We start from the raw sequence: 13,056 nt of genomic DNA on the forward strand, positions 1-13,056 counted from the left end.
ATCCTTGTTTATTTCATTAATTGAGGTGAATTTGAGGAAAATGATTATGGATAAATAAGCTAATTTTTCAAATCTCATTAACTGTAGTTTCAATACAATAAGATTGAACATTAATTCTGTGAGATGTCATAAATTTACGTGGAATTCAGGAAAAAATCGTTACGTATACGGAAGCACCTCTTCTAAATCTGTTGATACATGGGACAAAAGGAAAAAAACAATTTCATGTAACATATTAAAGTTGAATTTTAGTCATTAACTTTTATTTTAAATTTACGTGGAATGAAATGTATTTTTATCATACAAAATACTTATCTATCAATTCAATTTATTTATTTTTAGTGTGGTATTTACATATACTCGTGATTATATATATATATATATATATATATATATATATATATATATATATATATATATATATATATATATATATATATATATATATATATATATATATATATATATATATATATAAAAGATACTAATTTATAGTAATTAAAGTAAATATTAATTTACTTTCTCGTATTAACATAATTTAATTTCCAACAAAAGCATGAGTACCAAGATTCTAAACATGAGTACTCCAATAAATCATTGAAGGTTTTCCGAGAGATATACTATCAGGCCTCGTAATTAAGCAACCAAATTTACCTGTCAAATCCAATTTATTACACCCAAAACCCTACTCAGAACCATTAAAACGCACTTAGAAACCCTTCTGCATTGGCGCCAGATGTCATTAAACGAGGATCTGAAATCAGTTAGTGGAATGCAGGTGGCAGCAGGAGAGCGGACGCTCGTCTTACGTGGGAAGGAAAAAATGATTTTTCTGAAACCTTCTTCCCACTCTCTCTGCATGCACCTTTGATCTTCCAAAAACCTGATCTTTCATTTCCTCCTCCTTCTCACTAGAAACTCTAACCTTCTCTCTAAGAAAACTCACCCTTCTGCTTCTCCGATCTGCATTCAGGCACCGTAGGAGTATCTCCAGCGCCCCAAGCTTCTGTTTAAACCGAACAAATCTGGATTCTGAAACTGGTAAGTTTCCTTCTTTAGTCGTTCGTTCATATGAGCATGCAAGCCAAGTTCTAGTTGCACGCTGTCACCTTATCTGAACCAATCTTGGTTTTCTGTAATTTGTTTAGTTTGAAGAGTTTGGTTGAGCGTGGTGGGTAGAAGAATCTTATTTCTGCAAACTAAGTTTTTAGTCTGAAGGACGTGTGTTCACTTTAAGAGGTAAGGGGAGCTTATTAATTTAATTTATATGAATATGTGTTGAATGAACGTTCGCTGAATTGATTTGGATATGAAAATGATGGAGCTATGTTATGATGCATGAACTGTATGAGATTTCTGTGATTTAATGATATAAGACATGATTATTTGAATATGGTATGATTGTAGATGGGTGAGACTATATGTTAAAACTGAAATTTGATAACATTGACTATGATAAGAAATTTCCTTATGAGTGTGTACGTACGTTACTGGACGGTCCTTGACCGTTCGGTTTTCTAATGATAATGATTTGGTAATGGATTCTTTCATTCGGAAAGAATCCTAGTTGAGGACGAACGCCCTCTTGTAGTAGTGCTACGTTTGAGCGTTCGGCCAAACATAGATGCCCTGAGTATTATGTGAGGAGTTGAGAAACTTTATAAATATACCTTTGAACACTCAGTTATTCCTAAATCCTAACTTCACCATCTCGTGTTACCTTTATTTTTATTTCTATTGTGAGTACAACTTCGCGATGGGTTTTGACCCAAAGCGTATGTTACGAGTGGCGCTCGGTCTTATACCGAATGCTCGTTCTTGTCGTTAATTACCAAACGGGTGGAAATAGCGTTCGTCCAAACTTCTGTAAATCCGTGTACCGCGTTCGGTCATTGACTGATAGTCGGCTTCTATAATTAAGTTGTTCTCGGTATGGTCATTTAATCATCTTGAGGTGTCCTTATCTAATTGGATTCGGCCTAGAGCCTTCCTACTTAAATTATTCTTTGAGGAATGATTTGATCTTCTTAGAGTCAATTCATTCAACTGATTCGAGTAGAAAATGACGTTCGTCAAATATGATGTGTCAGGTTTATTCGGTTCTGAAACGAGGAGTTCTCGATCTCGTTTTCACGTTCGTCCTCGATTATGAAGAGGGCTGAACGCTCGTTATTTTATGTAATTGTAATGGAAGACAAAAATGAGGTTAAAGTGAAAAATTATAAGGAATGAACAGTATATGAAATGAAATAATGGATGTGGAATTTGAACGAGCGTTCCAGGGAGGAACGACTCATGTATGAATGAATATGGAATTTTGTAAAGTATGACTGTGGGCATGCTAATGCTGGTTGTTCATCCTGATGTTCCGTGAGTACTCGTCCTCATGTAGAGGAGGGTAGGTCATGTGTGGGAACGGCAGGAGGTCCTAGTCCTTAGGAGTACTTTGGATAGGGCTAACCTCGGGTGGTAGTTGATGTGATTATTCCAGTTACTACATCACCCGAGTGCAAGAACACCTGTAGCTACACAGATTCATACAGTCCGGACGGTCTGGCTAATGAGAGTTTTTGGATGGTTATATGTGTTGAAATATTCTTGTGTGATTGGAATGTTTAAATTATATGTTGATGTATGAATTAAATTACATAAGCTTACCCTATGTATTTTTCCTTGTGTTGTCTCGTCCCTGTACGTCCGTCCTGTCAATTGCAATGATCATCCATGTGGATGTGAGCAGAACAAGATGCCTTGTTGGAAGATATGATTGAAGAGGAGAATCTGGTAGATGTGGAAGTCAAGACCGAGCCGTAGAACGTCCGGTTATTCATAGACAATAACTAGTTATTTTTGATTTTGAACGTTCGGTTAGTTGGTTTTGTAAAACCGTTCGTTCCGAACTCTTGTTACTTCTGTATTAATGTATTTTAACTCTGAAATTAATGTCGTTCGACTTTTGAACGTTGATGTTTAATGTAAAACTGTACTGTTTGATTTTGCAATGTAATTAATTATAATTTATGGTTATTACTTATTTTGGGATGTTACATATACTATATACTAATGAACATGAGTTTAACCAATATAAACAATTGATATTACTTCTAATATAAAACTTATAAATTACGACTCTTGTTTCTTATATAGGATTTAACTTATATTTTTATTTTTATATTTGAAATTTCAACATTTTTTAAGAGGATAAACGAGAGAGAATAAAACAATCAACCATAAAAACATTACGTCATTATTTTAAACTCAACCTTAATGATAAGTGATTGTCCGTTTTTTTTCTTATATATTACTAAACAATTTTATTTTTATATTCATAAAAGACTTTGAAGTTTCATGTGTATTTCTAAGAAAAACGGCTTATAATGTTTATTATTTATAAATTATTTTTTTTTGTAATGCAATGCCACTTATAACCTTTTATTTATATTTTACATATTATCAGTTAGTAGCTAATCGACAATAATATATTAGTATAAATTTATTAACAATATTTTAGCATAATATATATTATTTTTTTATTAGATTTAAAATACGTTGTAGTACATTAATAAATAAATGATAAATTAATAAAAAATTATATGTTTTATCAAAATATTGTAAAAAAGTCTGGATTAAAATATTTTCTTTTGGTTTGGAAGCAGGAAAAAAGCTGGTTTCGTTCTAATAAACGTAACATTTTACACCACCAGCTCATGTCAATCTATGAATGCAAGATTAGCTTTCGCTTTAAAGATGTTATTAATTTAAGTCGTTGATTACTAAACTACTTGTACTGGCTCATTACCAAAATTACACGCACCTTTACTTACTTTTCATGCATTTCTTTTATTCATTTGTATGATGAATCATTTGTTCTTATACAATGAGAATTAATACAATTAATTAGTATATGAAATTTAGGGACACCTTATAGACTGACATTAAAAATTAATTTTAAAAACACTACGACAATACATAACTACTAAATCCTTATTAAAAATTTAAAAGTAAAAAATTAAATATAATATCGTTAAGTGGTCTCACTAATTCATAAATTTTAAAAACTAAATTCATTTTACAATTAGAGTTGTGACCCATACTAATCAATTCAACTTTTAAAACTAATATATGTTAGACTAATTTTTAAATTTAAAATTTAGATATATTGTTTAGCAAGAGTAAAATTAGTCAACTTAATTTCATGTTATTGATAAAGAGAATATTACTTTTAATGTTATTGGCATTTTAGATATGTTTTTCGACTAATATTGAACTGAAAATGTGTCCAAAGATGTAAACAATTCAAATATTATCATAAAATGTGTTTTAAACGTTAAATAAATTTAATAAAATTTAGTTAAAATGACTAAATTCATACTTATATAAAATTTGAAGATTAAATTGGATTAAAATTTTGAAGAGAGTCTAATTTTAAGTTTTATTAAAAATTAAGGGACCAAATATATACTTAATCATATTTATAAATATATAATAAACTATGCATATTTATAAGTCAAGATCATTACATCATCCTAAATTGATTTGAGTGGTTGTAAATAAGAGAGAACTTCTTTAATTATTCATGGTGCTAGAGTTGATATCTCATTATCATTTGTTTATTACAAATTTGTAATTAGTATCAATTTCTTATAAACTTATTATTGTAATAGTAAAAAAAGAAAAAAAAATATATAAAGATTTCATTTCTTCTAAATAATAAGTATAAATTTGTAAGAAAAACATTATATGTAGAGACTAGAACTTTTCTTCCCGAATTTTTTGATGTTTTTATTTAATTTAATCATCTTATTTATGTTTTCAATTAAGTTACAATTAAATAGATTAAATTTAATCATTTTTATTAAATTTGTATAGATGACATTAACATTGTCTTTGTACATGTCACATATCGGTGTCTTGTATAAAAGTACTGCAAACAGATAAGTGATATGTACTAAAATGGTATTACAATGTGTATACAAATCTAATAGAAATGAATAAATTGAATCTATTTATAGAACTTAATTAAATAAAAAAACGATCAAATTGAATAAAAACATCAAAAGTTAAAGAATAATTATATATATATATATATATATATATATATATATATAATTTAAACCGATTATAAAATAACTTATATGTTATAAATTGATTTTATTTTTTATTATTTTGGATCTCTAACACATTCATTTTTACTAAAAATGGCAAATCAATTCTTTCTTATTTTTTTATTTTGACGGAAAATCTTTGTATTAATAATGTAGGTTCAAGTATTTGTATAAATAAAATTACTATTAGTTTAAAAAAAGAGATCTCGTTGTAATTTAGATAAAGGAAGGAAAAATACATTTTAAACTTTATTCTTTTTATAATTTTAAAAAATAATTGAAGTTTATCAACTTTGTTTCATTTTTTTTATGTGTTACCTATTATAATTTATAGAGAAAATGAGTACAAGAATACTAGTTACCAACAAAGATAAAGGTGAGACAAATATTTTAAACTCGTTGAGTGTGAAAATGAGAATAAATTTTACTTTATGATAAGGATGTGATGATGAAACATGCACTTGTTCGTTTGTTATTCTTAATATTGGGACATAAATATCTTGTATGAAAAACTAGATATTTATAAATGATCTAATAACACGAATAATACCATTATCCACAAATCTCACCTAAATAGATTATGAAATTATAAAAAAAAGATATGATCTCAATCTACCTTCATTAAAAAGAATAATATAATACATAATATACAAGCAAAAATTATATTTGTAAGTCTTCCAAATATCACTACCCAAAAATATGCCTTAATATGCAACTAATTATACAACTATTACATTAGGATATATGATAGAATATTATAACCAATGTGATTTGAAAGATGTATTTGTAAGCACTAGTTCTGCTTCACTCTTAACTGGTTCTGGAAGATGGCTAAATATTTTCATTAATTATTTCATTAATATTATAGATTTACAAGTACAATTACAAATTTTATTTTATAGTGGCTTTAATTTTTTTTATTGTATGATTCAATTTTTATTTATAATAAATAAATTCATTACACTTTTTTCTAATAGTTATACTTGAATACTATCTTATTTTTTTGAAATACTTAAATTTAAAATTAAAGGCATAAAGAAGGACTATTTATATTATTTTAAATTATATATATATATATATATATATATATATATATATATATATATATATATATATATATACCAAATGTATTAATTTGCACATATTATTCAGATCAGTCTATTCTGATTCAAATTGTACGGGTTAAAAGAAATTATTCTGTCCATTAAAATTTTTTCAAAGTGGACTGAATCATTCATTTTAACTAGTAAAATTTAAGTCAGAATGAGAGGAAAGAGCTAAGAAATATTTGGTTTCAGTATTAAAGATGTATGGGTTCTTTTATTTTTCTGTAAACTTTGAGAATTATTGTAAACAAGGTTCCTATTCTTAGTGTGTAATCTCATCTTTAAGAGTTAATTCTTGTTTAGTTAAATATTTAGATTATATAGAAGATATTGTAAGTCTATAATTTTAATATTCTTATACAGTGGTTTTTCTTTCAACTCATATTATTGAAAAAAAATAGACATAAATCTTTAAAAGTTGAAGTAGTATAAAATCTTGTGTGGTTTTTCTTCATCTTCTTTACTTCTTTACTTAATTATTTTATAAATCTTTAAAAGATTTGAAGTTCATCTTAATCAGCTTTTATACACTAAATTTTTTTGAAAAGTTTAAAACTAGTCTTAAATTAATTCACTCTCTATTAGGTTATATTAATTCTACAATTCTAACACCTAGAAAAAGAAAATGGAGTAAGATATGAGCTTACAGCCCTAACATTAACGCAATGTTTTAAAAGAATTGTGAGTTTAGAATAATAAAGAAACTTATTTTAGCTTTCCAATGTATCAACGTTTCTTTAATCTTTAAGTTTGTACTGTGAAGAGATAAATATAATATAGTGGTGAATAGTTAGTAAATATTTTGTGAATTAAAAAATAAATATACAAATTTTTATATAACATATACAAAATATACTAAAATTAAAATAAATTGTTATTTTTAAAATATTAATTTATATATATTAAAAAAATTGGGGGACCCAATCCTCAGACCATGAGAAACTCTAGTCTAAGATGGATAAACATTCATCTTTAGAATTAATTTTTCCATTTTCTTTATAATTAGTTGAAGGTTAAGAAAATGAGGATTTGTGTTTTTAATCTCATTTTTGTTTTCATAAATGGGATTAACTTTTCAAATTCAATTTTTTTGAGATAACATAGTTAGAGATAATGTAAGAACCTTGTTTTTATCTTTATTTTATTTATTTAATTTTGTAAAAAAAAATAATAATAAATAAATAAAAATGAGAGCAGCCGTCTATCTTCTACTTGAAAGTTTGTGTCCCCACGTTCATGCAAGAGCATAGTGATATGCCACTCCGTGAACATTATTATAGTTCACATGCCACCATTATATTTTATTATTATCTTCTCTTCACGGAGGAACAATGTTGAAGAAATTGGAAAGAGAAGTTGGAAGAAACAGAATGGAATAAGCAAGAAGAGAGGATGGAAGGAGGAAAAGCCGAGAGGAAGGAAGAGAGTTTGGAAGCTGCTGAGAAGGAGAAAAGGAGAGACCGAGAGAGAGTGGAGGGAATGGAGGCACAATGAAATAACTGGAGGGAGTATTGGACGGTTACGGGCAAGCCACTGCAAAGAAAGGAGAAGTTTTTAGAGAGGTATGGACCAGAAAAAGAGGAGCTGCAATGAAGAAAAGGAAAGTGGAAGAAGATAGGATCATTGACTATCACAGGTATGCCATAAGCGGTGTGAAATTAGCATATATGTTCTTCAAAGATTTAAACTCATTGATATGTGTTTATATACTGGTTGTGATTTTACTCCCCTTGATTGTGACTCTTATCTTTGATTTCCTTCATTACCTGTCACGTAACTTACTCTATTATTCCCTCATTCATCCCATCGTGCTTTTAATCAAGGATCCTGATATTTTAACAACAAATTTTAACAATTTTTTGACAATGGGCCACATGTCATTGCTTTATTGGTCTGTTTAAATTTGTTTTTAGAAAAATATTTGAAACCAACCCATCATAAGCCACGCCACCGCGTCGGTGTTGTCAAAAAATTGTTAAAAAAGAGTTGTTAAAAAAGACATTTTCTTTAATTAATTCTATTTTCATTCAATAGCAACCAACCCTCCATTCTCGTTTCATTCTCGATATCATCTTTCCCCTGCACAAGCACAATACAAGCAGATTAACCAGAACCCAAGCCACTGAACAACCAACCTTCAACCACTGTGAACCACATTCTCTCCGGCACTCACCGCCGCTCTTCCAATCTCACCGTCTCTTCCACCGTGACAGCCATCAACACCTCCGCCGTAAGCCACTGTGAGCCCTGATTCCCGCCTATCCTTGGCCGCAGATACCCTTCCCTTTGTTCAATATCACCATCGCGAGCCACCCTCTTTGTCGTGCGACCCTTATCCGCCACCACCGCAACATTCTCCTCCACCGCGGACACCACCCAGCTCGACGTTTCTCTTTCGGATCTCAGCCGTCATCACTGCTTTCGTCAACTGTCACTGCTGCGACGATCCCTGTGACCACGAGCCATCCTCCTTGACTCCGTCGTTCTCTTTTAATCGGAAACTGCCGCCGCTCTGGGGCTGTCGCTTCTCTCACGTTTCCTCACCTTCAACATCGCGCCACCGCGACAAAGCCGATTACCCTCATTCGCGCCTCCACCTCCCTAAGCCGCAAACTCGCTGCCACCAAGACACTAACGTCGCCGCCTCTAAGCTGCTGCCGTGGCTGCCGAGCGAAAGAGAAGGAAAGGGTTGCTCTGGTGGAAACCCTTTCCTGTGTGGTCATCACATCTCAACAAAAATGGAAGTGGAGACCCCCTTTCCTTAGTTAGACCGAAAAAGAAAATCAAAGAGCTGATTGGGCTTTAAGCCCACTTCCATACTAAAGGAATACACCCCCTGCCTTAAGTCATCCAGGACTGATCAGGAAATACCTTGGGCCATTTTGCCTTCTCACACCCTCAATCTTTTTATGTGCACCCCTTACAGTTGGGCTTGGATCAGAAAAACCCCGTTCTTCCTCTCTTTGGCCCATTTCGTGAGCCTGATAATAAATTAAAAATTCATAAAATCATAAAAGTATAAAATATTCAGAAAATTCCAAATATATCAAATTCTCATCAAAGAATCTAAGCCAGAACTACGTAAGCCTTGATTCTCTACCGAAAATGGAGATACGTAGGAGCAAGGCAATGCCTTGTCAGGTTCTTTCCTCACAAATATCTAAATGTTTCCTCAACATCCAAATCATGATCTCTGTAGTACTCGTGATGTACTAGTGTTCTTCTAGAGCTTATAACATTCGGTCTGTGTAAGTCAGGGTGTTTGTGGTTTGCTCATTATGTGTTCGATGGATGTTTTATTCATGCCAGTATACTATTTTAATTGATTATTCTATGTTGCTTTAAGGGTGTATGTATGCATTATCATGTTGGCATTACAGTGAAAGGGTATGTGATTCAAAGTGATGGAAAATGTGTGGTTTTACAAGTATGGTTTTTGGACGTAATTCCATGATCTTCAAGGAGAGGATACATGGTGGTGCCCTTATTGTGTGTGGAATGATTTGCATGGGAGCTCAGTCTTGGGGGTTATCCTGACACTCCAATGGTCGGTCATTCTCAAGTAGAGATGATTGACTCATGTGGTGAGGAGTAGCAGGAGGTCCTAGTCTTGGAGGCTTCCAGTATGCTCCAAGGCGCGGAACGGACTAACCTCGTGAGTGTGGTAGGGTGAAACCCATTGGCAATGGCTTTGCAAAGCAGTAGAGGCCACCACGAGTGCACGACCCGCCATAGCTCGGCAATCATTCTAAGTCCGGACGAGTCAAGTGTCAAGTGTATTAAGTCAAGTGTAAAAGGGTAACAAGTCATGTGTATAGTTTAATTTATCTGTATGTAATTGCATGTTGTATGTGATTGTGATAACATGATTCTTTTGTATATCAAATTTACTCTTGTAATATGTGTTTGTGTTTTAATGGGGTATGCGTTTTCTTTTGCGATGATCATCCACTTGGATGTGAGCAGATGGCGAGGAGGTTCGTTTGGAAGCAGCTTTGGAGGAAGATATCGATGATGTTGTTTAAAATACCTTTCTTAATTATTCCATGTATCTTGGAATACCTTTCTTCTCAAGTTCCAACTTAAACTTTGATCTAGTTTAAAATTTTAAATTCTGACTCTTTTAGGATGACTGTAATCCTTAATACTCTAAACTGCTTTCACATATTATGCATGATGACGTCTTATTTTATATGCATGACGTATATAATTTCGGACGTTACAAATAACTATTACATTCAAAATATTATTTATTTTAAAACTAAAAGATTAATTATGATTTTATTTTAAAAAAACATCAATTGAAAGAATAATTGTATTTAAAATGTTATTAACCTTAACTATTCAACTATTTAAGATTATTGGTATACTAAAACAAAAGTTTTATGAAGATGAAATGAAAGAGATTCAATATTTTAGTCATGTATATAGGAAAAATGAAATATACTGTAACGACTTCTATAGTTTATAACTTTCAGTTATGTTAGGGAAAAATAAAAATATTGTAAACTTTGTGAACGTTCTGAAAGTTAAAATTTTAATTAACGGCTAAAACCACTCTTTAACAACTACATTTTAATAATATAAATGTATGATTGATAAATTAAATACAAAATAAATCTAACTGTATATTTAAATGAGTTGTCTAAATATTATTGTTCTAAATTAAAATAATTATTTTTGTAAGAAAAATAAAATAACTACCATGTAAGAAATTAGTTTATGCTCAATCAATAATAATTAAGGAAGACAAGTGAAGAATATTGATTTAGTTTTTTATATAAAATTAAGGATAATAATACTAATAATAACTTGTAAATTTTCTTTTAACATGCTTTGCATTCTTCAGATTTGATTCAATGTTATATTTATTCTAAACAATTATATTAGTAATACAACTTCTCATCTCTTTATAAATAATATTTTTCCGTCAGACGATAAACAAAGATAGGGAAGATTAAGTTAAGATCTTCATTTATTGGTAATAATATTATAGTGCCCACAGGCATATAGATGTAGCAGACATGATCCTTAACTTAAAACATAAAAGAAGGAAAATGTTAGGAAATAAGAGAAGATGTGAGACATATTGTGTTGTTATGGTGGGCAAGTGTAGGTGGTGGTTTGGCGTCCACAGGTGTTTAATAGAAGGTTGAGGAGAATGTCTAGGTCAACCTTGATAATTCCGAGGTCGAGCTTGAGAACGGCACAGAGGCACACGACGGCCTCAAGGTCAATAAGACCACCGAGGAGGGGACAGCAATTGGGGTCAGGTTTATAAGGGGGAACCAAAATGTTGGCGCAAATATGCAATTTCGGACACTTAACTGGTGGTGGTGATGAGACACACTTAGGGGTGTTGCAGCTAAGGGCTGAAAAGAGAAGGAGGTTGAGGGAGAGAAGAAAGGCAACACTCTTTGAACCCATCTTCGCTTACAAGTGCTATTCTTTGTTTGTGCAAGTACCTTAAATTTCACACACAATTTATAGGCAAAGAATGTGATGTTTGTTCCATACTTAACTAGTTCCGAGACCCTTACCTACGCATGGGTCGGTTATTTTTTATTTTATTTAATATTTTGGTTATAAAATAAATAATATAATTATTATTATATTTGAATGGAACATTTGTATTGTTGTGATTATTTATAATTTGTAAATACTGGAAAAAAAGGTTAATAATATGAAAAAAAATTAAGTTGTGAGTAGAATTGTGAATTATAAATTTTGCAATATGAATTAGGTTGATGCATATTTATGAAATGTATTATTAAGTTGATGCATATTTACAAATGTGCTGTTAAGTTGATGCATATTTATGAAATGACATAATATTTTTGGAAAAGTATATATATATATATATTTACAAATATGGATAGATTGCCTATTTGTCTAATTAGTATATCAATAAATTTGTTTAATATGTATTTGTAAATATGTCTAATTAGTGTATAGATATATTTATTCAATAGTTTTTTGCAAAACTTATCTTATCAGTATTATATAGATAGACTTATCCAATGTGTACTTCAATACTCGTTTAATCAGTGAATTGACTAATTCAGTTAATGTGTATTGTAAGACTCGTCTAATCAGTGCATAGATAGATTCGTCCAATGTATATTACAAGATTTATCCTAATTAATTAAATGAACAACTCGTCTAATGTGTATTGTTAGACTTGTCTAATCAATGTATGGATAGAGTCATCAAATGTGTATTATTAGACTCGTGTAATTAGTGAATAGATAAAGTCATCTAATGTGTATTAATAAACTCTATTAATCTATATTTGGACAAACTCTTCTAATATATATTGTTAAACTCATCAAATGTGTACTGCAAAAGACTAATATAATAAGTTGAATGAACAATTCGTCTAATGTATTGCTAAACTTATCTAATCAGTGTATGGATAAAGACATCAAATTCTTAGACTTGTATATTTATTGAATGAATAGACTCATCTAATGTGTATTAATAAACTCTAATCTATGTATAAACAAACTCTTGTAATATATTTTGCTAGACTTGTCTAATAATTATATGAACACATTCATTTAATATATATTGTTATACTCATCTAAACAATATATGAACAAACTTGTCAAATAAACACTAGTGCAAAACTTAGATTTTAGGATCACATATTATAACAAGCATAGAAATTCTATAGAACCGCTATAGTAAGTGAGAGTGATGACAATTTTCTAATAAAGTACATGTCTTTTTATGCCAGTTATCATAAGAACCAACATAATATATTAATTTCCTACTTCCTTCCTAGCCTTCTCGGGCTGCACTTAACATTCACATTTTTCCTCCTCTCTACACCCTTGTCTCCT

At 30.5% G+C, this 13,056-nt stretch overlaps 1 protein-coding gene across 1 annotated transcript; it reads right to left on the reverse strand.

Moving 5' to 3' along the window:
* Window positions 1–11,168: 11,168 nt before the first annotated feature.
* LOC128197456 (hydrophobic seed protein-like) lies at window positions 11,169–11,669 on the reverse strand. The gene has a single exon (XM_052879416.1). It carries the CDS (start codon window positions 11,636–11,638, stop codon window positions 11,309–11,311), a length of 330 nt encoding a protein of 109 aa, XP_052735376.1. The 5' UTR covers window positions 11,639–11,669; the 3' UTR covers window positions 11,169–11,308.
* Window positions 11,670–13,056: the final 1,387 nt, after the last annotated feature.

The sequence above is a fragment of the Vigna angularis genome, chromosome 6, assembly GCF_016808095.1.
Source record: "Vigna angularis cultivar LongXiaoDou No.4 chromosome 6, ASM1680809v1, whole genome shotgun sequence".
In the NCBI taxonomy this organism is placed as follows: domain Eukaryota; kingdom Viridiplantae; phylum Streptophyta; class Magnoliopsida; order Fabales; family Fabaceae; genus Vigna; species Vigna angularis.

Excerpts from the sequence above, each read along its gene's own strand:
- LOC128197456 (XM_052879416.1), bottom strand. The coding sequence starts at position 11,638 with ATGGGTTCAAAGAGTGTTGCCTTTCTTCTCTCCCTCAACCTCCTTCTC.